At 38.9% G+C, this 25,227-nt stretch overlaps 3 protein-coding genes across 6 annotated transcripts in view; 1 reads left to right on the top strand and 2 right to left on the bottom strand.

Annotated features, from left to right (window-relative positions):
* Nucleotides 1-627: 627 nt before the first annotated feature.
* Nucleotides 628-12,511, bottom strand: RSL1D1 (ribosomal L1 domain containing 1). Its single transcript, XM_036411118.2, has 9 exons — nt 12,318-12,511; nt 11,474-11,613; nt 9,080-9,218; nt 8,189-8,337; nt 7,735-7,836; nt 5,994-6,087; nt 5,783-5,908; nt 3,316-3,615; nt 628-1,226 (listed from the first exon to the last, which is right to left on the bottom strand). Exons 1-9 carry the CDS (start codon nt 12,435-12,437, stop codon nt 900-902), a joined length of 1,497 nt encoding a protein of 498 aa, XP_036267011.1. The 5' UTR covers nt 12,438-12,511; the 3' UTR covers nt 628-899.
* Nucleotides 12,512-12,602: 91 nt separating this feature from the next.
* The window catches only part of TNFRSF17 (TNF receptor superfamily member 17), a 112,337-nt gene continuing 99,712 nt past the window's right edge, over nt 12,603-25,227 (top strand). The window contains exon 1 of the mRNA XM_036411123.2: nt 12,603-13,032. The gene's annotated coding sequence lies outside the window, so the exon portion shown is untranslated. The remainder of the gene's footprint in view (nt 13,033-25,227) is intronic.
* The window catches only part of GSPT1 (G1 to S phase transition 1), a 46,886-nt gene continuing 38,592 nt past the window's right edge, over nt 16,934-25,227 (bottom strand). For all 4 annotated transcript variants that reach the window (XM_036411117.2, XM_036411113.2, XM_036411114.2 and 1 more), the window contains exons 13-15: nt 24,856-24,945; nt 24,542-24,710; nt 16,934-21,528 (exon numbers count right to left, since the gene is read on the bottom strand). In XM_036411117.2, coding sequence (XP_036267010.1) covers nt 21,476-21,528; nt 24,542-24,710; nt 24,856-24,945 — 312 coding nt within the window. In that variant the 3' untranslated portion in view covers nt 16,934-21,475. The remainder of the gene's footprint in view (nt 21,529-24,541; nt 24,711-24,855; nt 24,946-25,227) is intronic.

Here is a 25,227-nt window from a genome sequence, read left to right as displayed (position 1 = left end):
TTTAATTTGTGGGGCTAAAAAGCTAACAATTGTCTCAACTTGCCAAGAACCATCTCAAATTTTATTTCTTGTTTCTGAACCAGCTGATATTTAGAAGCAGGTCTCATGCCGACCTTCCCATACTACAGTGAACCAATCGCTTCCTACTAGCAATGTGTACCCCAACTCCTATTTACGGAAAGGCTGTGCACCTGAGAAGTCAGCATATATTTAACAATCACCCAAATTTAATACTCTCCACTTCCAGGCTTCCTATCATAGAGGTGCCAAATCTAAGTAACTCTATAAAGGGGAGGAGTAACCTGGAGGAAGAATGGAAGGCTGAAGGATTTTCTTGCCTCTAGAAGGCAGGAATCAATTTGGTGCCTTTATGAATGATAACATGTTAATTTTTCTCATTAAACATATGCTAATTGGTTTATAACCTTGGCCAACCACCCCCTAAGACCCATTGAGATATACCAGCTCAGCATGATGGGCCAAGAAACTTGAGGTGTTACATAAATTCCACAGTTGATTTGCATGTAGTGAGCCCACCCACTGACTTGAAGACAAGCTTCAGAAATGTTTGCACAAACTGCTGTTTTGGAGCCAGAAAAGGAAAAGGTTGGATCACAGGCATTCAAGTAACAAGATACAAAATAATTTACTCAGAAGCAAATGTTACACTTTAATAAAAGCACTGTAATTTCTATTATATTAGGTAATACATAAAAAAAAATTTTTTTTTAATGGATTTAAACTACTGGTTCTTACACACACGATACATCAGAGTCCCTTAGAAGGTTTTACAGCCAGGTCTCACTCTTGGAGAAGGCTGTGACAGGGGTCAGGACCTGGGTATTTTTCAAAAGCTTTCCAGGCAGCTCCGATGTTTCCTCCTGGTCAAGTCACTGACTTTAGGTTGACTGGGGCACTTTGGGTTTTTGGCCCAATTTTTTGGGGGTACGAGCAGCTTTTTTTGCAGATTTATTAGCTGTAGTGAAGAACTTGGCCTCTGGCTTTTTGGGCGTCTGTTTTGGGTCTTTTTTCCCCAAAGGAGAGTTTCTTTGCTTCTCCACTTCCTCTTTGACTCGTGGCTTCTTCCCTGGGCCTTTACCTGGGGTCTTGGGCTCTGGTGCTTTCGGCATCTCCAAAGCTGGACAGGCCTTTCTCTTCTTCCCACGAGGTGGGTTGGAACCCGGACTCTTTACTGGAGACTTCTCTCCTGTGGCATGTTTTTGCACCTAAATAAAAGAACAAAGTTAGGTCTGGAGAAAGCCAACTGACAATATAACTCTAAGAGTTACTCTTTTGACTATTTAGGTAAACCCAAAGGTACACCTCAGCATGATGAAATGATGAAAGGCAGCTGTATTCCATTAGTCATATTTTACTAGTAAAGAAGATCCTGGCGGTATTCTGGTCCAATCAAAAGACAACCATCTTTCCCAATGGCTGAGTGTAGGGCCTCCTGGAAGCACCTTCCGGGAGCACAGTAGAGAAATCTGTGACCCAATCCTGACTCTTGGTCACCTTCAGCTGTAAATTCCTTGCACATGGGTTAGGACATGAGGTTCCAGAACTGTGTGTGTAAAAACCAACTGGGCTGCCTTTTAGAAAACCCAGTTTGATTCAAGGCTCCCTGGGGCAATGTGTTACAGGCCAGGAATCCTGAATTTTCTAAGCACCCCAGACAACTGCTGAATATACAAGTATTGTACATTCTAGCAATGGGCTGTCCAATATAGAAGTATGTTATGTAAACAAAAAAACAAAAACCCCAACCACCAACAAAACTGTTTCCAACAGATTAAGGAAAATCTGAAAAAACATCAAGATGCAAAAAAACTAATAACCATCACACAATGTTTACTATTCTTATCTTTCCCCCACCCTATGTAATAAAGGATCTAGTAAGGATCTTCTTTACTAGTATAATATGACTAATGGAATATGCTAATTGTCCCTCACACTGTCACAAAATTGGTGGCACCCACAGCCAATGAGGGAATATGCTAACTACTGCCCCGCCCTCAGAGATGACAACACCCACAGCTAATAAGGAGGGAATATGCTAATCGACCACCACACCCTCAAAGATGGTGGCCCCCACAGCCACAAGATGGCAGTGCTTGGCCAGTATCAAAAAATGGAGCAACAAGTATTGGAGAGATTATGGGAAAAAAGGGAACCCTCATTCGGTACTGGTGGGAATGTAGACCAGTACAACCACTATGGAAAGCAGTCTGGTGATTCCTCAAAAAATTAAAAATAGAGCTACCATACCAACAATCCCACTCCTGGATATATACTAGAAAAATTCAAAATCATTTATATGCAAAGATATATGCACCCCTATGTTCATTGCATCATTATTCATGGTGGCCAAGAGTTGGAAACAGCCAAAGTGCCCTATGATAGAGGACTGGCTAAAGAAGATGTGGTACATGTAGTGTACTTCCAGTACACCATGGAGTACTACATGGTCATAAGAAAGGATGAAGCAGTGTCATTTACAACATGGATGGATCTTGAGAACATTATGTGAAGTGAAATAAGTCAAACAGAAAAAGCTAAGAACTATAGGATTTAACTCATATGTGGAATATAAAACTGAAACATATGAACAAACAGCAGTGTGGTGGTTGCCAGAGGGGGTGGGGAGGAAAAAGGGTTCCTAATATGAGGTTCATGTTGACTAATGTCAACACCAATAAAATTTTAAAAATTAAAAAGTCACTTTGGAGAAAAAAAAAAATTAGTCTGCTATATTTGGTCAAATATTTAATTAACTCAACCCTAATACCTTGGCAGAGCCAACCAAATGTTATTATGAGACTTAAAAGGCCTTTGGGGGCCGGACATTCCCTACCCATTTTAAAGGATCCACTGCCTTCATTCACCTCTGAAAAATCTCTCTGACCCTCCTCTTCTACTAGTTTAGGTTGGATGTCTATTATATGTCCAAAAACTCTCAATTTCCCCTTTAATAAACCTCTTTTGTGGAAAGAAAATAAAAATTCCAAGTATTATGCCCTTTTCCCAATTATTTTATTAGTATTTTCTAAGAACTGTTAACTCTTACCAAACATTATTTCAAATAATTTTACAAAAACTATTGGTCTACCAAAAGGTCTGTAATTCATGGTAACTATCTACTGGGTCCTCAGGGTTAATCCTAGTATTTTTCTCTTTTGGTTCAAAATCTTTGGTAGAACGTTTCCCTAAAAACAGTGTGCCTCCCATCTTACATTCACCACTCAGCAGTGCCTGCAGGACACACAGTGACCACTGAATCAATCCACTGTGAATATTAAACATTAGCAAGCATACCTCTACTTTTCCTTTGGCAGGAGTTTCTCCTATTGGGACCAGTAATGGAATTTCTTCTTCAGATTCAACTTGCACTTTATTTTGGGCTTTTATTTTGCAGGTCTCTTTCTTCTCAGGCTGTGGGGTCTCTTTCTTTTGGGGTCTAGGGCCCTTCACTGGAGAACCACAAGTTTTTGGGGCCGTCTCCTCCTTATGTAGGGCTGATGTAGACTTTCTGCCCTGTTTCGTAGGCTTTCTGTTTCTTTTCTTTTCCTTTTGTTTCTTTTTATGTTCTTTTTGTTTTTGTAATTTCTTTGCTTCCTACCAAAAAACCATACGTAACTTTTTGAAAGAGATATTTTAGTTGGAAAATAAATGGCATTTGCAGTCCTGATTATTCATAAACTCTCATAAACCTGTACAAGCTCTGCACAAACCCCATTACCAGTACTTGAACCCCATTGCCACTTTGTTTCTGAGTCATGACCACAATTGCATTTTATGTGGTAAATTATAGACAGACACCCAAAATCTGGGTATCTGAGTTATGCAGTCATAAGTTTTGTGAAAATCAATCCCATTGATAGGTGACTTAATTATATAGATTGCATAGTATGTTATATAAATTACATCTCAATAAAGCTAACAAAAACAAAAAATAAAAATCCCTAACCATTTTTTTCCTACTTCAAGTTGTGGTTGAAAGTTAAAAGAGTACAAAGTTTACATAATCCTTACCACAGAGTATTGTTAAGTAATATCTATAATAGCATCCAAATTCCATTTTTGCCAGCAATTCCAACATTTTTACAAAGCCCACAACAGACTCTATGACAAATGACAAAAAAATCCAGCCTTCCTGCTTCCTATACTAGCAGTCTATATTATTCTGGATCACCCTCCCAATTAAAACAAAAGACAAGGTAAAATAAAATAATTTTTTTTAAAGCACTGATAAGGTGATTAAATTGTCAGAACTGCAATGAAGTCCAGAATCCATTTTGACCCAGAGTATCTCCTAATCACTGACTTTGGTTTTAACCACCATGTAAGAAACAGGGGGTGGAGGTGGTATGTAAAGGGAAATCAAATCCCAGCATCCATGCTGGACAGGGATTCTAGGAGGAAACCTCCCTCACCTCGATAAACTGAGACCCCCATGAGTTACACCCTCAGGGCAAAGATGAGCAGGAAACAGTCCTACAACATTAGCACCATGATTTGTCATTCAGAGATGTGCAAGCCTTGAATGTGCATTCAGGTGGTCCAAACTGAAAATGACCCAAGGTGCCTGGCAGATGTAAATGTCAGTCTCCAGATATAAGATCTTCTTCCTACACCTCAAGTCATTTCTACAAACAATTTTCCAAATGCCGAAATCTTCACAGAGATAACCAAACATATAAGGAACCAGCAGGCAGAGAAGACAGCTTGCAACACCAAGACTTCTACTATATGAATTAGCAGACAACTAATTGAGTAATTATGTTTAACATGTTCTAAGAATTAAGACCAACTGGAAGACTATCTATAATAATAAAGTGTAATATGCTAATCAGACCTGAAGACCTTCTGGACAAAGTAGGAGCTGCAAGGGAAGCCCGATCCCCGGGCGAGGGGGAAGCCGGTGCTGGCAGCCAGAAGGAAGGCCTATTCTTGCACAAATTTAAATTTCGTGCATCAGGCCTCTAGTTTCTAGATAACAGCAAACCAAAGAAAGCAAAGCCAATTTTAAAAGAACAAAAAATGGAACTTCAGAAAGTAAAAAAATAAAAAGATTAAAATTAAAAATTCACTGGACAAAATTAATATGGCTGAAGAAAAAATAAACAAATGAGAATATGGACCCAACAAAGAGCAAAAATTTCAATTTTCTCTCATTCTAACTTGTTTTTCTCATCTGAGGTTATGTTTTCCACTGATTTTTTTTTTTTTTTTTTTAAAGAGAACAGAGGGGAGGGATGACGGGGGGGGGGGGGGGGGGGGGGGACACGACACTGATTTGAGAGAGGCACACTGATTGGTTTGAGCAGATAACCAAGGTAGCCCTTGATCAGGAATCAAATCCATGACCCTTTGGTCCAAAGGCCAATGTTCTAACCCTGAGCTCTGGGTAGGGCTCATTCTTTTGCAATAGTATCTATTAGCACCAAAACCCTACAAACCAAAAACAAGAGGTACATGTTAGCCTAATAGAATCTTAAATTTTGCCCATAAACACAAATGAACTAAATTTTGGGTTTCTTCTCTCTTAGCTCTTCTTGCCAATAAATAGGCCCTTTAAAAGCCTAATTAGACCTTTGAAGAGAAATTAAAACACCTACCTTATCACACATGTATGTCCTACTATATTTTATTAACTAATCTCAAACCAGTCACTAGAAAACTACTGCAAGACAAAAGCCAGGCAGAATGACAACCTAGTTCTCTCTTCTGGGCAGCATTTACATCCCAGACTAGTCTACCCAGTACTTAAAGTTCTACTTACTTGTTTCTTCAGACTAGAAATGTTCACTCCTTTAGCTTCATCCCAACTGCTGACAAATGAAGAAAAGATAGGAAGGGCAACTGATCTCTCAGTTTTCACGTACAAGAGTTTCACACTCTCCCACTTCTGAAACAAACACAAAAAGAGTAATATAACATATGCTTTGTGTCTTTTAAATGAACGATCAATTGATGCATCTGCAAGACCATACCTCTGGCAATTTCTGTGAAAGCTTTTCCGTGACAGCAACAATGTTTTCGACGATGTGCTGAACCTGCATTCCAGTGTGACCAACGCGGATAGTGCTGAAATTTAAGTTTCAGACAAAAAAGATTTTAAAAAATAATTCTTCAAAATAAGGCATAGGCAGGTATGTGAGAAATAGAAATATACAGGTCCAGGAATCAGCCCACAGCTTTTCCGAGGACAATTACCTCTAGTAGTGACTGTTTTGAAAGGAAAGACTCCTGGAAGGGTTGCTTGCTTTGTTGATTTTAGAGTTCCACGGCCCTAACCCAGCTGCCTAAAACCAAGAGCTCTCCTCCCCCCTACAGTATCAGTCTTCTGGCCAAGAGCAAGACCATGCCTTCATTTGAAAGAGCGCAGACATAAGCCAGTGGGAAGCCCAGAAGTGCCGGGTACTCAGCCACCGAGTCCCTTTCCCTGCCAGTCCCCGTCCTCCCTACCATGGGAGCCAATAGGGAGGTGTCTCAGAAGCAGGGTGAGACAGGGGCTGGTGCCCCCACCTCCCTCCAGCCAAAAAAAAGGGGCTTTGATCACTCTGTCTGCTGCCACCTTCCTACAAGCACATTCTTGGCCTTACAGATGGAAAAATAGTAAGGAAGGAGGGGGAGAGGAGGGAGAAAGAGGAAGGAGGGTGGATAAGGAAGGGGAGGGTGGGAAGGAAGATAGAAAACAACTGTGTTAGGGAAGGGTAAGAACGGAGATAAAAGAATGATTGTTTTTGTATTATTTTTATTAGCTGTCCACAATGTTTCTTAAGCTCTGGATTTGGCTTGGGAAAACCTTAGAGGCAGATTTCCACTCCTTTATCTGGATGCATGGTGCTGTCCCCTTTTCATAGCTACTCATTAATCCCCTGAACCAGGCCTCAGACCTTCTAGCTAACTGCTTGCCATGAGCCACTACTCATGGCCTGATGAACAACTCTTCTCAGTTACCTAATGATACTCAAGTAAGGGACTTCTCACCTGAAAGCAGAGGGCAACACCAGAACTCACATGTTTTGCCCAAATTCCATTCTGCCATACCTGGAAACACTCTGCCAAGGACTGCCCTCCCTGGCATGTGGTCAAGAAACCCTGATGGTCCTATTTCATCCTGTGACCACTAGCTACACATGGGCTCCTGGGCATCTTTGGGAGAAAGGATCATACTCCACAGCTCTACACTACGGGCAGCGGCCCATCCCACACCACAGACGCCCAAATCAGCAGACTAAGTATTTTATGAAATGATTTTGAATATGTTTAAACCAAGACCGAGATAGATCTTCACATTAAAGGATAATAAGATGCTGGTCAACATGAACGCCCAGAACTACATGGATGTTTTCTAAGCATTAATCTCATTCTCTCTGCTATCCTTAACCTAGAGGTGCCCTATCCAATATGGTAAGCATTAGCCACTAGCCACACGTGTCTAAATTAATTAAAATCAAGTAAAATTAGAAATTTGGTTCATCAGCTATAGTACCCACAATGCAAGTGCTCACAACCACATACAGCTAATGACTCCTATAGGAGACCATCTCCATCTCTGTAGAAAGTTCTATGGGATAGCACTGTTCTAGAGAACTGAATATGTCTAAGGAATGGATTTTAGTCTTAATAGAACGACCTGGTTTCATTAGCACTATCTTATAAAACCTTAAAAACGTTTGTAAAATCATTATTAAGTATAAGATTAAACACATATATACATTTACCTACCTGCAAGAACCACTTTTAGAGATGTTTAAGACAGTCCCACCTATTGATGTGTTGATCTCTTTGGAAAGATTCTTGGCTTTAAGATTTACAGGTATTGGAACTCTGTAACGACAGACATTTAGAGCACACACAATGCATATACACCTGTAAATTCTTTTTTTTTAAATTTTCAATCCTTTCTTTACAGATTACCTAAGTAAAACCTTTTTTTTTTTAATTGATTTTTTTACAGAGAGGAAGGGAGAGGGATAGAGTTAGAAACATCGATCAGCTGCCTCCTGCACACCCCCTACTGAGGATGTGCCCACAACCAAGGTACATGCCATTGGCCGGAATCAAACCTAGACCCCTTCAGTCCACAGGCCAATTCTCTATCCACTGAGCCAAACTGGTGGATAGGGCTACACTTATAAATTCTGTGCTGCTCAAGTCCAGTCATTGATCAGACACTTACTTCTTTCTCTTATAGAAATGTCTTCCGAGGTGTGAGGGTAAGAGCCGACGGATTCTTGCATCAGAAAGGAACAAGTTGAAACTACTCAGGAGGCGGAGCTTGGCCTCATAGGCTTTATACTCTGTTTTTAATGTTCGGAACGGGATAATCTAGAAAACAAAGAGCACAATTCTCAAGCAACAATTTGTATTCAGATTTTAAAATGTTCTGGAGCCAGTTTAGTGAACACTTTAGTGCCTAAAATGGGCCAGACAATATGCTAAATGCCACAAACATGGAAACAAATGAAATGGGACAACCTCAGCTAAAGAAATGACACCAACAACTGTCAAACAGGATGAGAAATGCCACATCAGAGGCAAACACAGAATGCTCCAGAAGTTCAGAGTAAATGACCTAATGGAGCAACTGTTTGTAAAATCTTCAAGGAAGATACTAGTGTACACAGTGAGCTTGTGGATCAACAAACCTGGACAGCTGAGCCATCAGATGAAAAATGGAATATGTCCTACCTAAAGCCAAGGAGAACTATGTTAAAAAGAAAAAGTTAAAATTAAAAATTAAATTCTTAGGAGATGATACAGCAATGTATTACTTTTCGCTTCAAGTGAATCAAAACTTTTTAAAAAATATATTTTATTAATTTTTTTTACAGCGAGGAATAGAGAGAGGAGAGAGAGAGAGAGAAGGGGGGGGGGGGGAAGAGAAACATCCAGCTGCTCCTGCACACCCCACACTGGGGATGCGCCCTCAACCAAGGTACATGCCCTTAACTAGAACCGAACCTGGGGCCCTTCAGTCCGCAGGCTGACGGTCTATCCATTGAGCCAAACCAGTTTCGGCATGAATCAAAACTTTTAATTATCTTGAAAATATTAACCTGCTCCCTACCTGAGAAATGGTTTTTATTCCATGCTTTTTTAGAAGCTTCTTATAAAATTGTTCCGTCTTTTCAGGAGTTACATTGGGTTCGTCCTTAGTAAATAAACAGACATCTGCTAAATCTGACCGAATACCATGAGGCAAGGACCTGCAAAATACAGAAGGAACCACAGAATAAAGCATTATTATACAAAGAATGTGTTTATACTCCATAGAATATACAATCAATTTACTGTCATTTCAGGAAACTTCACTTAAACTATTTAAGCAAACTATATATGGGGTGCTTCCCCAAAATGTGAATAATTATAAAGGCAGTATTAAAATAAATTTAATTTTCAAAATTGAACTATCAGCTGTTAAAGTGTATGTATGTTCTTTATATTGAGAACATTTAAAAAATGTCTGATTTTCGCCAAGACCAGTTTGGCTCAGTGGATAGAGTGTCGGCCTGTGGACTGAAAGGTCCCGGGTTCAATTCCGGTCAAGGGCATGTACCTTGGTTGTGGGCACATCCCCAGTAGGGGGTGTGCAAGAGGCAGCTAATCAATGATTCTCTCTCATCAATGTTTCTAATTCTCTATCCCTCTCTCTTCCTCTCTGTAAAATATCAATAAAATATATTTTAAAAAATGTCTGATTTTCAATGGCACAGAAGAGATTTAAGATGGAAGTCACCACAAATACACATAGGTCAAATATCAATTAATATTTGGGACATAATAAGAGTTCAAATACAAAGACACTCAGAATAGTGAATATATAACTATTATTTCATATGTTACTATATGTGTACACATCCTATAATGTGCTAGAATCCATTTCCAACAGGGCAGATCTGACTTAGAACCTTACCTTGGAGAAAACTCTGGGCTCCATAAACAACAGAGCTCTTAAGAGCTGAAAGGAAAATATGGAGCAAACCAAAGGGACCAAGAGACATGCCATGATTACTAGGTTGAGTCTTAAAAAGAAAAAAAGATTTAAAGCACTTCCTAGGCCTATATGTTCCAAGGAAACATTTCCTTTGTTTAAGAAGATAGTAATACACATAGTAGCATGACCTGCCAAACGATGCGGGAAGAACTGTGACGCTGGTAAGTGGCAGAAATCACCAAAAAGGTGAACAGCTGGCGAAAATATTCTGGAGAAAGCAAGAGGGCTTTCCAGAAGGGAAAACTGCCTGAGCAAAGGTGTGGAATACAGAATGCAGGAGATACATAAAGCAGTAACTAAGGGAAGCTGGCTGAGGCAGGTTTGTAAAATTACTTATTGAAAGGTTTGAGGACCAAAAGGGTCTTTCCAATTTGTAATAATTCTTGGTTCCTCCTTCCCGCATCTCCTGCCCCCCCCTCCTCCGAAAAGAAACTAACTACCCTATACACTGGTTTATTTATTTTTTTCTTTTTTTAACCTTTTCTTATATTTCATTAGCTTACAGATTCTGTCAGTATGTCTCACATATCTATTATATATATTTATATATCAATACAATGCCTCTCTCTAGGGGACCCCCCAGAGGCTTAAGAAGCCCCTTAAGAACGGAGTCCCTATACACTGATTTAGCATAGCTGGTTAAAGGAAATATACTCAGGAAATGAGGGACTCCACAGAAAGACAGTGTTATCAGATAGAAGATAGAACACCCATTACATTTTAATTATTTTTTAAATACGTCCCAAGTATTACATGGGACTTACTCATACTAAAAAATTACTTGTGTTTTTATTTATTAAGTCTGGCAATTGCAGAGGTGCATCTCTGAGCTAAAAGTCCTAGCAATAAAAATGTGTAATTGCCATTGGTTTCTTTAAGGAGTTCACTGCCAAGTTTTAAACAGTGTCTGTATAAAGAAGCGAGTTCAGCCTGGCTGGTGTTGCTCAGTGGTTGAGCGTTGACCCATACACTGGGAGGTCACTGGTTTGATTCCCAATCAGGGTACATGGCAGGGTACAAGGGGCTGTTGTACAATGTTGATGTTCTCTCCCATTGATGTTTCTCTCTTTCCAAAAATAATAAAAACATAGTTTAAAAGAAGCGAGTGTGGGATCTCAGGGGTTTTAGCTTGAAAGTAGTTTGACATGAAAAGATGACAGGTTCTATTAAAGTATAAAAGCTGTTTAATTTATTCTAACTTTTATTCTCTAAAAACAAACAAACAGGTTTTGTATTCAATAGAACGGCTTTGGTTAATTGTCCACCAATTCCCAAGAAAACTGGTGAAATTTCTAAAAAAATGTAAGCTTGTCTGAATTCCTGTGTTTTTTTGTAAGGTACAACTATTTATACCAACTCAGATTTTTATTTTGAGTTTGCAAAGTTTACACTAGAAATTAGATCACGACTGTTAACGCTACACAGAATTGACTGATTAAACAGCTAAGGCAGAAAACCAGAACTTACAATCTGACCCTCAGTTCTTTACTTGGGATTTTCCACAATACCACCATTAAAAAGAAATTTTCATTCTCATTCAAAAGCAATCCATTCGCGTTTTTCCTGGACTTGGAATGTGTCAACAGAGCTTCCACTGCCTTTTTGGCCTGCAAAATGAAGATAAACAGATTAAATCTCAATCCAATTTAGCATTTGCCCTCTTCCTTACTACTGCTTTTACCTTTTTCTTCCTGCTCTATTTCTAGTTTAACAGGCAATCTCCAAAACCATTAACTATTAGTATCCTACTATTTGCAGTCACAGGAATATAAAACTCTTATCAGAATCACCTAAATGTATCCATACGTCCGGAAAAAAAGAGAAAAAAGGGCCAGACGGAACATGCTTCCCCTGCCCCGCTATGTTCAATGAAGGCCGTAACCCCAGTAAACGCGCACCACACCGCAACTAGCATTGAGTGAGCGCTTACTGTATGCCAGGCCCTTGGCTACAGCGCTTTGCGCGCCTCACCTCCTCTAACCCCGGAGAGCGGAGGGCAGCAGAGGTAACCGAGGCTTACAAAATTAAACCACGTGGCCATAGTCAAACGTAGGGAAGTAGAACCAGGTACACTGCGCTCAAGAATCCCAAGCTAGACCTGCATTCTAATTCAAGAGCGCCAGGCCGCGCAGGGTTAGGGTAAGCGAGCACCTACTCGTGCGCATAAGAGTGCGGGCAGGCTGAGAGTGAACCCTCAAACAGCGAATCAGAGACCCTCAAATCTTCGGGAGAATCGAAGGAAGCGCGAGCCCGTCTCCCGCACCACGCGCATCACCCGGCCAAGGCCGTCTCGCTCCCAGAGGCCTCTCACCTGTTTTTTATCCAGCTGCCCCACGGCAGCCGGGGTTGCGGCGGTCGAGGCTGGAGTTGCTGCGGTGGAGGCTGGAGTTGCGGTGGAGGCTGCGGGCGGGGATGAAGCGGAGTCCTCCATCTTTTTTCTCGCCGCGTGCGGACTCGCGAACCAAACCCGCACGACTGGCTCCTCGCGCGCCTGCGCGAGCACAGGCCTGCAGACGGAAGTTAGGGAACGTGGGGCGTGTCCTTGCGTCACTTCCGGGCGTCGCGCCGGAGAGGTTTGGCGGGCGCGAGCAAACTGTGAGTGTGGCTCCGCCTGCAGTCGGAGTGTCTGAGGTGACAACTCCGTGTGTTTCCGTGAGGCTTGGGGAGCAACCTGGCGACATTTTGGCCTCTCTCCTTTCACAAAAGACATCGAGCAGGCTCCGGGAGGCGGAAGAGGAGGCCTGTCCATGCACCCAGCGAGGCCACCCGCTCTCCGTGGACCCTGCCTTTGGGCAGGCCCCGAGGGGCATGAGGAGAGCTGGGAGTTCTGGCCCCGCCACCCACCTGTCTGTCTGGTGACTTTGGGGGGAACCACTGACGCTGCCCAGCCAGCCTCCTCCAACGCGAAGGTGGCGGGAACCTCTCCACCGCTGGCGAGAATTCCGTGGCATCAGGCGCGGGAAACACCACGCGCGTCGTTAAACGGTGGGGGGCCCCGAGCGAGGAGCCAGAGCCTGAGGTGGGAGGTAAGCATACAAACTTGAGCGTGCAGGCTGGAATACGGCGGAAAGCCTCCCTCCCGCCTCACTTCCCCAGAAGGGACCACTGTCACTTGGAACCTTCCAAGGTTATTCAAGGCATGTTTACGAAATAGTTATAATTTCTCTCTCTGGATACGGCTGGTATCATTTTTCTCTCTCTGTGTGTGGCTGGGTTTAAAGTTAGTCTTTAAAAACAAAACAAAACAAATGGTAGCCAACTATACTTATTGGTCTGTACGTTGACTTTTTCTCTTTCTCTCTTTTTGCATTGATGTGAGAGACACAATGACTGGCTGTCTCCTGCGCGCGCCCCAAGAGCTAACCGGCAACCCAGACCTGGGTAGTGAGTTGCCCTTGACCTGGAAGACCCCACGACGCTTTGGTGCGCGAAACTACGCTCTAACCACTGAACACGGGCCTGCGCGGTTTTTGTCTCAATGTATCTTGGAGGTTGCTCTACCTCAACTGTTTTAACTCGGAATCTCCTTCCTGCATGTAGATAAAACAATAGTTTATTTGGGAGCTTTTCTTCGTTTTGTTTTTTCTTTTTTTGTGTTTTTTGTTTTTTGTTGTTTTTTTTTAAGGAGCTTTTTCAATGGACCTTCAGGATGGTTGTAGTCTTTTTGGAACCAGCTATGGAAATCTTTGAGAGACAAGGAATAAGAGGAGACTTTCCCTATCAGTTGTTTTCCCCCAAAATGCTTCTTGCACATTGCCAAATGTGGAGGAATGGGTATTCTGCTGATCTCTAATAATGACTTTGTCTTTGATCAGTTTTTTTTCTTTGATCAGTTTAAGAAGAAATTTTCTTAAATCTCTGTTGCTTACTCTCACATATCTATTCTAGAATCTAGTATAAGGTGAAACTAGTTTTAGCACAAGATTATGAATTGTTATGTTCGGCTTCATTTATCATTTTTTCTAGTATGTGTTAAGAGCATTAGGAACTGTCAGATGTGTCACCTGAGTTCAAGTTTGAGAACCAGACTGGTAGGCCAAGGGAATGGTATGAATTCAGGAGAAGGTGCATGGCGGTGTTTGGTAGTAAGTGGCTAGACCAAGAATGTGTAGAGGGGAGGAATGGGAGATAAGGCTAGAAGAGTAGGTTAAGGAATTGATTATCTAGCTAAGGGTTTATACTTTGGAGAAATCGTACAAAGTTTTTGAACTGGTGCTAAGAAAAGGTGTGATGAACTGGGCTTTAGGAAGGTTAATAATTTGGATGTGATATTGTTTAAAACATGTCATGCTCACAGATTCTTTGATACTGAGTATGGGCTGGACTTAATAACTTGCTTCTATCAAATAGATTATAGCAAAAGGATGTCACTTCTGAGATTAAGTTATAAAGACTATAGTTTCTTCCCTGAGTGTTCTTCTTCCCTCCATCTTTCCTACTCTCTCTTTACTTCATATTACTTGCTCTAAGTGAAATCAGCTAACATGTCTTAAGGCTACTCAAGCAGTTTGCCAGCAACACATGAGTGAGCTTGGAAGTGGATCCTTCCTCAATCAAACCTTTAGATAACTGCAACATTTTGAGAAACCCTGAACCAGACCATTTAGCTGTGTTGCTTGTAACTGCAGAATCAGTTCAGACACGCTCTGTCCTATTTCTAACAAGATATTGAGTTGCTTTTCAGAGACACAGACCAAAACCACAAGTCATGCAGCTGAAGCATGTTCAAAGGAGACAATTTGACCTCGTTGCACCCAGAACCACAGCCGCCCTTCCCCCCATCTTCCAGAACAAAATGACTGGGACATGACCAAAACTTGAACACTGGAACCCTTTCAGAAGCAAAGGGTCAGTTGTCCCAGGAAGATCTGATGCTGAAGCCCCTTTCCATAAATGGCCAAGGTCCAAAGCTCTTCAATCAAAACTTGCCCTGCCAGTGCTTTTATATACCAGTCTTTTTTCTCCTAACCTCTTAAAACTTACCTGGGTTAAAAGATATTTGAGCCTGTTTTCCGTCTCCTTGCTTATGATTTCATAATAAAACCTTTTCTCAAAGCCAATGTCATAATAATTGGCTTCTGTATGCAATGGGCAGCCAGTCCTTGTTTAGCAACAAGATAAAGTTTTTTAAGCCATTGAGTTTGGGGTGATTTGTTATCCCTCAACAGATAATAGAAATTTGCAGACCTCCATCTTGAAACTCATCAACTGTTGATATAGAAATTCTATTAAAACTTCACACTCAGCAACGCCCCACTATCTTGCCTTCAAACCTGCTCCTTCTGTTTTCTCTGTCATTGGCACCCACTACAGCCTAGTTGCCCAGAATATGGGAGTTATTGTTTTTTATTCCCCCAAATATAGTCAATAACAAAATCTTGTTTATTCCTTTTAAATATCTCTTGGATTTATCCAATTATTTTTATCCCTTCTACGTAGTAGTACAGGGTATCATTTTTTCCCTAAAGGTAGTTTTGCCCTACCTCCAGTTTTGCATCTTGTCCATTCTCTGTCCTTAAGTTGGAATGATCTTTGTAACATTCAAAGTAATAAACAGTGCTTGTAAAGGAATACTACAGGTATTTTAGAGCCAATGGTGATAAAGGAAAATTAAATACAGGGAGTCCCCCCAAAAATGTACACACAATTAAGAGCTGATAGCTCAATTGATGCTTCTATCTTCATATTTAACCTGTTGGTATATATACATTTTTGGGGAGGACACCCTGTATAAGTATCTTGAATCAAATATGTGAATTACTCTTTTGTTGTTATTCCTATTCTGAGGATATTTTTCTATTGATTATTTTCGAGAGTGGAAGGGAGAGAAACAGAGAAGAAACATCGATGTGAGAGAGACACATTGGTTGGCTCCCACACACCCTCCGACCAGGGCTGGGGATCAAGCCTGCAACTGAGGTACATACCCTTAACTGGAATTGAACCTGGGACCCTTCCGTCTGTAGGCTGATGCTCTGTCCACTAAGTCAAACTGGCTAGGGGGAAGTATTTTTTTTTAATCCTCACCCAAAGATTTTTTTAAAATTGATTTTAGAGAGGGAGGAAAGGAGAAACATTGACTGGTTGCCTTCAAGATGTGCCCCCACCTGAGATCAAACCTGCAACCTGAGTGTGTGCCCTGAGTGAGAATAGAACGTGACTTCAGTGTACTTAGGATGATGTTCCAAGTCACACCAACCAGGGCATGAATCACTTTTCAAAAATTAATATGTATGTATTAAGACTCTTGGGAAGAAAACAAGGTAATTAGAGCATACATTTCTGATGGCCATCATTTATTCTAGGTTGGGAGGTATATAGTTCTTCACTACAAATCTATAGTATCCAGACTATTTTTCAGAAAAAGTCTCTGGGTCAAGAAGTATAAAATTATCTACCATCAGTTTTCTGCCCACTGCTATATATTGCCTGTGTATGGTTGGATGCCCAAACACACTTAAGAAAGATGTTTTTTCAACAATGTTTGATGGACTGATTTGGAGAGCTGGTCATTGAAAAGTGTGGAAAATGTCAAACCATTTATTTAGAACTTTCACATGAACCCCTGCTTTCATGTCAAACTTGCTCATAAAAATTCTGAACAATAGAAGTTTGTAGTTTTGACAGAATCATTGGTGTTTCCTCAATTCTGTTCACATAAACCACATACTATTATATAGCTATTTATTGTTAAGCATATATAACTTCCTATCAAGTTGCTGTTTTGTTAAGAATCATATGCACTGTATAAAGACCTTGCATACTATATGCAAGCAGACCACGTTTGTAAATTTCTTATGTGACAGAGCTTATTAGATTCATTTAATTAGATCCATGCTGGTAGATGGTTCCAATACTTGATACAAAAATAAAGGATTGTACAGAAAATTGATAAATACAGGTAACTATAAACAGACAGACAAATCCTTCAAAAGGGTAGGTGACAGTTTTTATTATTACAAAAGCAAGTATTTTTAAACTTGTCATTTGAGTAATTGCAAGAGCAGACTAAGGGCTTAATCCTCACACAGGCACCAAGTCAGGCACAGTAGGTAGCTACAAATCATAAGAAAAAGGTTTCTTTACCTTGGATTTCCCTAATTCCTACCTATAGCATTCTGCCATGCTTTGGAATTAAGTTTTTTTTTTTTTAAAAACCAGCAAACCTAATTAGGCCCCTACCCCACTCTTTTTTAAATGAGAACTAGGTATTAACCTGCTGTCTAGTGGAAACTAGACTACACCTTGGCCTGAGAGAGATCCACATTTCCTTTAGAACAAACAGAAGAAACTAGCTAAGATGTGTTGATTTGAGAGCCCAATGCAAGTTCTTAAAATGCAGACCTCCTAAGCTCAGACCTGTTTTACCTAATTCATGTGGATGATCACCTGAGGAATGCAAGAGTTCCAGCTCCAGCACAAATACTCTCCCAGGGCAGCAGAAAAGGAGGTAGCAGGGACTTGGGTTGACATCGGAAGCACTAAGCTAATGTGCCTGGCAAAGGGGACAAACCTGAGGTTTCCACATTAATTTTTAAATGGCACAGTGGCATGTGTGACAAGGCAGAAAAGGTAATTGCCACCCCAAGAGTTGTTTAAGAAATTCTGTGTAATTTTCTGCCTAATCAGACATGATGCCTCTGCTTTTCCCTTATGTTGGAGAACATAAAAGTTTTAATCTCCATTTCCTCCAGGGCCCTTGTAACATTCCTTAGTAAACAACTTGCTAGCATGTTATTGTTTCAAGGAAGCATAGGATTAGAGGTATGTGAAAGTGTATTTATTGAAGGGAAGACTTAATACATTCTAGGATATTGAAAATTAAGAATATCCTAGAGCCAAAACCATTACAAGTTGAACCAAATCTATTCTGTCTGAATTTCAACAGTAAATTGGTTCAAATGGGGTCCACCAAACTACTACAGGAATATAAGAACACTTCTATTCCATTTACTATCAAATCTATTATCACCAACTGACTACTAAATTTAAATCTAGTCTTTTTGAGTTGTGCTACGTAATTACATTTATTTAAGTTGCTGCCATGGCGAGATTTCTAAAGAAACAAGATTGTGAATGTATTAGGTGCTATCTGTTAAAATCACTGAGAAATTTGCTGGAGGAAATAAAAGCTGTATTATTTGGAGACAGAAAATCATCCCCTAAATCCTATTGATTGCTATCTACCTTATATATGTCTGAGAGAGAATTGATAGCACAGTTTATTCTGATTAGATAGGCCAACACTGAACATAACACTTAACCTACAATCAGAGCTATAGTACTGGAACCAGAATGTTCACAAAGGGTTTAAAGGTTGAAAGTTGCTTGGTGTTAAGAGCTGTAATAAAAACTATATTTGTCCCTTGACTACCTTAAATCCCTACCGAAAGCAATGAAGCTACCATCCATGAAGCAGCAGTCAATGAGGAAGTCCATGCCAATGAGGAAAGGTGCTAGACTGCTGTCAGTGGAACAGCCATCAAAGATCACCGAGTAATTAGTTATAGTATTCCTGAAGATTGCCAGGGAGTTTAGCTGACTTTTTTCAAAAGTTCATCATGGAAGCAGTTTTTGACCATAGGTTCACCTTTTTTTTGGGTTACAAAACTGCATCTTGTTGAAACTATGACCCAAAATATCTGCAGCACTTCAGCTGATAGGATGCTGGTAATCATTCAATGGCATCACCTCAAAGTACATGCCGTATTGTAAAAGCAGTTCTTGTACTTTATATAACTAGCAGACAAGTATTAATTACCTTGTTACAGTGAACCTGGACTTTTTTACAATTTACAAAGTTTTTACATTCAATTATCACATATTTCAAGACTTTCAATTCAAACAAACAAATGTACATGGGCTTAATTATTCAACAACTTTACTATTTGTTTACATAAGTTCATGGCAGTACATACTCAGTTCAACTCTTGATTTTACATAGATTTTCACTGAATAAGTCTTTTTTGCAAATTAAAAGCAAGGACTAGTTACCATACCAGTCCCCCACAGTAAGAAATAAGGGTTTAGAATAGCAATTACTTAGACATTTATTTCAATGATATCTTTCTTCTCTTAAATTTAATTTAAAAAACTATAATTAAATAATCTAGAATGAAAGTTGTATAAACATCAGTAATGTAAAAAGATGCAAAGACAATTGTTCTAACACATCTATTCTAAAGATGCAATATTTAGTTCTGTAATCTCCCAAATCTATCAATTGTCCTCTATTTTTGCATTGTCAAACATATAAACAAACCTGCACTTGCAGAAGACAAAATGACAGCATAGGAATCTGTATTGCTTAAAGGTCCAAAATCGCCACACTGCCAGTTTATTTCAGATATTTATTTCCTCATCTAAATAACTATTCATTGTAATTAATTAGAAATGCAGCAACTTTAAGAATCTCTAAAAAAATGTCAAAGCACATAAAGCATATGGTATTGGTTAATTTAACAATGAGGTTGTTAAATAATTATTTGCACAAATGTGCAAGAATTCATGAAATTTTTTTCATAATTACATTTTTAGATGTAGGCCTTTCAGTTGATAGCCATGTTTTACTTAAAAGTGTTGGCAACATGCACATAATCTAAAAATGTAAATGTCTTAATAGCAAGCATATAACTGGTTTTTAAAATGTGTTCAATTTAAAAATGGAACTCTAGAATTAATTTTAACAACTCTTGAATTTTTAAAGATTCATTAAAATCCAAGCAATTACTAGTATTTTGTTATTAACTTGAAAGTACAAAAAGTTATTATGTACTGATTAAAATTCCCGTATCTCCCAGAAAAATAAAAGCCCAGAGATGTGCAGACATAATAGAATTAAAATTCATGCAATTTAATAGCCATGAGTATAGTTGCAGGAAGCTGCAAGAGAATAATGTTGCTTTCATCATAAAATATAGCCCATTCATGAAATGAATGGGATTTCTATAATTAGGAAAACAAGAGTTAAATTAAGTATCAGGTTTTATGATTGGAATTACAGTTTGACTAGGCTTTTCTTTTCTAGGGAAGACTATAGGGAATTAAGTGTCATTAAATAAATAATTACAGAGTATCTTATTTAGAGATAAATTATGTGAAAGAGGCCAAGTCTTTAATAAATGGCAACACTCAAAATCAAGGGGAGGGGGCTTCCAATAAACTGAGAAATTATCTTACCCATTTCCCATTTGTTCTCATTAAAAATTTCAAAGTCATGAGTTGTACCAGAAAGTCATTCTTCAATCTAAAACCATCACAATGCTACACTGTGGTTCATCCAAATCAACATTAACAAATTCCAGCTTTAAATTTAAGAACACAATCAATTTCAAATAGTTGAGAAAAGCTCATACTGTGCTTGAATCTACTTATCACTGTTCATTGTAATCTGTGCAAATTCTGATGGTTCCTAAGTATGTGTTTATTTAGTTGCTGGATAAAATTTATCGTTAACCAGCAAGGAACAACCAATGTTTAAAACCAGTGATACAAATAGTAAAATGAGTAATTTGTAGATCTGGCACTTCCAATTGATAGTCTTCATACTAGATGCATGCAGCTCTTATAAATTCTAAAGGAGGCATTTTTGCCAGGTCTCAACATGCTTTCTTTATTGTAAATTCCACTAATTTAACACAGTAATGGAATTTTTTGTAGGGGTACAATTATGCTTTCTTATAAAAACTACAGTATACTTTTATTTTAAAACAATTTACTGTGTTTAAGAAATCATGTTAAAATATAAATTGGCCAAAAATAACTGATAGATCTAATAAAGCAGTGTCAGTTACAGAAAGTTATTTAATTATTATATGTATGCATTTACCATCAAAAAGGGGTCAAACTGATTCTTTCCTTTAATACAAACTTGAATACTGTTGTAAATGCCTCATTTAAAGTAGTGGGTAGGGAAAGAGTTTAGAAAAGTCCAAGTAATAAAATGTATTCAATTACTTGGTAACGTTAAAAAGCTAATGCAACAATGTTATATCCAGATAAAAAACATTATTCAAAAGCAATTCAAATACCGAAAAGGGTTTCAAATTGAATATTTTATTAACATGGTAGTTGTCTTTGTAACATGTGCACACACACTCGCACACTCAGAATGATCTGCCTTGGGGGGAAGACTATGTATGCCTAAGGGGAAAATGAAAAATTAAAAAATTTCTATAGGTTTTCATTATTGTAGGCAATTATGTCCACATCACTTACAAAGCTATTGCCAAATCTGTCCAAGGAAGCAGTTTGAGAGGGGAAGAAAAAAATATTGGGAAAAATTCAACAGTGGCATAGCAGAGCTCTCAATATGAGAAAGCTGACATAATGTGGACTTTTGCTGTGAATTTTGTCTTTGCAAAATATAGGGAGAGGTTTGTCAATGGGCAGAAAATAAGAAGGCGGTGTGAAGTAGGCTTTTGCAGTCAATTTTCCTCACAGTATTGTGCAGGGTCATCAAGAAAATGCTTAGTCTTTCTCTGGAACCAGTTTCAGAACTTTTCCAATTGCAATGGTCTTACCTGAAAAATGCAACAAAAACAAAATTTTTTGTAGTCAACAGCAAAGCCATGAAAGGTATTTAAAGCTTATTAATTTAAATCTTAATTTTTACAACATAAAGTATTAACTTCAGTTTTGGATCTGACAACTCTTTCATGCTGATACCTCAGCAGGACAAAAAACGTTTTTGCTGACAAAAAGGCATGATTTCTGATTAAGGAGTCTTAATAAGTGGATCTTTTTTTGGGGGTGGGGGGTGGGGGGAGGGGGACAGAGGAGGAGGGCTGAAAAAAACCAAACATGATTTCCTATATAAAAAATATCTTGCCCTACATGGTTTGGTTCAGAGGATAGAGGGTTGGCCTGCAGACCTAAGGGTCCTGAATTTGCAGGCTTCTCCCTGTCCCAGGCCCTGGTCAGAGAGTGTGTAGGAGGCAACCAATCAATATGTTTCTTATATATTTATATCTGTCTTTCCCTGCTGGCTCAGTTGGTTGGAGTGTCTTCTCATACACCAAAAGGGTTGATTCCTGGTCAGGGCAGCACATATCTAGGTTGCAGGTTCTATGGGACAAAAACGGGAGGCAAGTGACCGATGTACTCTCTCAAATTGATGTTTCCCTTTTTCCCCTGTCTCAAAATAATTTTTTTAAAAGCCACTCTCCAGTGAAGATTTAAAAAACACACACACACCATAATAAGTGAAATATACTAGACACTGAAGACCACAAATTTTATGTTCTATTTATATGACTTGTCCAATAAGCCAAATAGAAAAAAAATGTTGTGATTGCCTAGGTCTGGAGGTAGGTGTAGGAGATAACTAAATAGGTATAAAGGCTTCTTTTTAGCTATAATAAACATTCTAAAATTAGAATGTGATGGCTACACAACTCTGTAAAGATGTTAAAATTCATTGCACTGCACACTTAAAAACAGGACTATTTCATAGTATGTGAATTATCTCAAAGATGTTAAAAGGGGCTCTCCATCTTATGGGGGGGGGGGAAACTAAATACCTACCTACTACATTGAAGCCTAATTTCTTGAAGGTCTCTCATATTGAACAATTTGTTTCTCAACCAAGTTGTTCACAGAAAAAAAGTCTGGGTTTTCCACCTGACAATCCTTTCATACTGATACCTCAGCATGACAAAGAGTACAAATGTTGCCAAGGGTCTGAAAGTGCTCTTGAAACAGCACTCACAGGCAATTGAATAGGCAGAAAAACAGCTGATGATTTTGATAAAGGAAAAGCAGTTAGCTGGTGATAGCATTTCACAGGCAGTGATATTGGAAAAATTTCTTTAAGGCTAGTAGGAGAAGGTTTGATAAATTTAAGATAAAAGGTATTTATTTACAAATTAAACATGTACTGTATATAAGAAAAGTTGAAACAGAATCATTTGGGGGTTTTGAATGTATTGATTCAATTTACATAATTTCTAATGGGAAAAATAATTCCGTTTTTGAACGAATCGATTCTTGAGCAGCCTTTTGAAATGAATTAAATTTGAGAAACAAGGTTCCACTATATTTAGGAAAAAATAATTCTTAGAGTTAAAAATGTATGTTACATTAATTTCCTCTGTGACTTTATCAAGTTAATTCTGTTACATATAGGTATATTTTAAAATATATTTTTATTGTTTGAAGGAATAGGGAGAGAGAGAAACACCAATGATAAGAGAGAATCATTAATTGGCTGCCTCCTCCACTGCCCACACTGGGGATCTAGCCCAAAACCTGGTTATGTGCCCTGTGTGAGAATTGAACCATGACCTCCTGGCTCATCGGTGACATTCAACTGCGGAGCCATGGGCTGGTTGGGTTAATTTTTTAGTATTAATAGGACAACCCAGTAATCTGCGACTTTTACTAACACAAAGCAGATTTTTAAAATAAAAAATTTTATGAACTCTATAGTGTCTTTATAAAGATTTCTCTGAACTAGAACTAAAGTGCAAAAACTATATCCTATCTAATAAAGAGGGAATATGCTAATTAACCCTGACGCTGTCACAAAGATGGCAGTGCCCACAGCCAATAAGGAAAGAATATACTAATTGACTGTCACGCCCTCAAAGATGGCGATGCCCACAGCCACAGGACAGCGGCACCCAGTCCCCTTAGCCCCCCAGCTGCCCAGGGCCGGCCGAGATTCACGCTGCCGGTAGTGGCAACAGAAGTGTGATGGGGCGTTGCCTTCCCCTGATCACCAGGTCACCCCTGAGGGCTCCTGGACTGTGAGAGTGGGCAGGCCGGGCTGAGGGCTCCCCCACCCCCCACCAAAGTGCATGAATTTTCATGCACCAGGTCTCTAGTATATCATCATATTTCCAATGCTAAGCACAGTTTTTGACTTGCAATACAGTCAACTTTTTGCTGAATGGAATTAGAACATACAATTGTATTCTATATTTCAATTAAATCAAAGTTTCATGTAAATTTTCCAATCTTAAAATAGTTACCTAAGTTAACAACCCATAGAGAAATGTTTAATAAAAGTCATTTTGTTTTCATGATACCAAAGAATTTCATGGCCACAAGACAGAAAAATTACAGCTGTTCAGATTAACATGGATCATAAATCTTGAGCATGACTATTAAATCTTAAAAAAAAAAAAGGTTTTAAAAGGCAATCAATCTATATATCCCTTTTATTCCCACCCTCATATCAGTGCAGTGAATATATTATATTTGATTTTTAAATTATTTCCTCTGACCACAAAATGATAAGATATATACCTCAAGCTCACATTGCAAATCTTAAGAGGGCAAGATGAGCTTTAATCACATATATTACAAAGGATTACATCATAGAAATCTTGTTTATAGTAAATAAATGGCTCTCAAAACCCACTACTTACAAAATATCAAAATTCTTCTAGAGCATTACTGCCAAAATGCAGTTAATTTTACCAGCTGTCCAATTCATTTAACTCATAAAACATGCATCCAGTTCTCTATGAATTGTACTCAGGTGAAGAATCTATTTTAGACATACTACTAGACATCAATTTAAGGGCTTACCCTCATCTCTCAAAGTAAATCGACCCATCTGAGGGAAGTCTTTAAAGGTCTCAAGGCAGATGGTTCCTGCTGTCCTTAAGCGTGCAATGCATACTTGATCTTGTTTCACAAAACGGGGTCGAGTTTTACTTTTTTCTCCTGATTTTTTATCTACCAAGCAAATTAAGGCCTATCCAAGATAAAAGGATGAAAAGACATCAGAATAATGCCAAATAAAAGAATCATTAAATTATTGTAATAGGCATGCAAATAAGAGTACATCACTAATGATCTTAAAATACACAAACAAAACCCCCATTTATCTTAATACTCACTGTTATTTCAACTTCCTCAATACAGGTATGAATATGCAGCACCGCATTATAACCTGGGCAGATGATGGATTTGTGCTCTATAATCACTATCTGTCAAAAAAAAAAAAAAAAAAAAATTTCACATCTTTATACCAAGGGCAAAAAAATAATTGAATGTGTTAAAGTGAATATAGTATCACAAGAATATATAACTCACCATCTTAAAAGTTATTTTTGTGTTACAAGTGATAGGTCACTTGACCTCGAAGAACGAACTCTGATATCCTTAACCTACTGATCTTCTTGGCAAGTGCCCAAACTTTCAAAACAGTAGGCAAACTCTTTCCCCTCAGGGAAACCGTTCCCTTAAACCTCCCCCAAGGAATCATTCTG

This window comes from Pipistrellus kuhlii, unplaced genomic scaffold, assembly GCF_014108245.1.
Source record: "Pipistrellus kuhlii isolate mPipKuh1 unplaced genomic scaffold, mPipKuh1.p scaffold_m20_p_4, whole genome shotgun sequence".
NCBI classification, from domain to species: domain Eukaryota; kingdom Metazoa; phylum Chordata; class Mammalia; order Chiroptera; family Vespertilionidae; genus Pipistrellus; species Pipistrellus kuhlii.
The sequence above is the reverse complement of the archived record's forward strand: the minus strand, read 5'-3'. Positions and strand labels throughout refer to the sequence as shown.

Excerpts from the sequence above, each read along its gene's own strand:
- RSL1D1 (XM_036411118.2), bottom strand. The coding sequence starts at position 12,437 with ATGGAGGACTCCGCTTCATCCCCGCCCGCAGCCTCCACCGCAACTCCA. Across the intron at positions 11,614-12,317 it reads GGCAGCTGGATAAAAAACAG|GCCAAAAAGGCAGTGGAAGC; the intron begins GTGAGAGGCCTC and ends TTCATTTTGCAG. Across the intron at positions 5,909-5,993 it reads TTTCACAGAAATTGCCAGAG|AAGTGGGAGAGTGTGAAACT; the intron begins GTATGGTCTTGC and ends TGTTTGTTTCAG.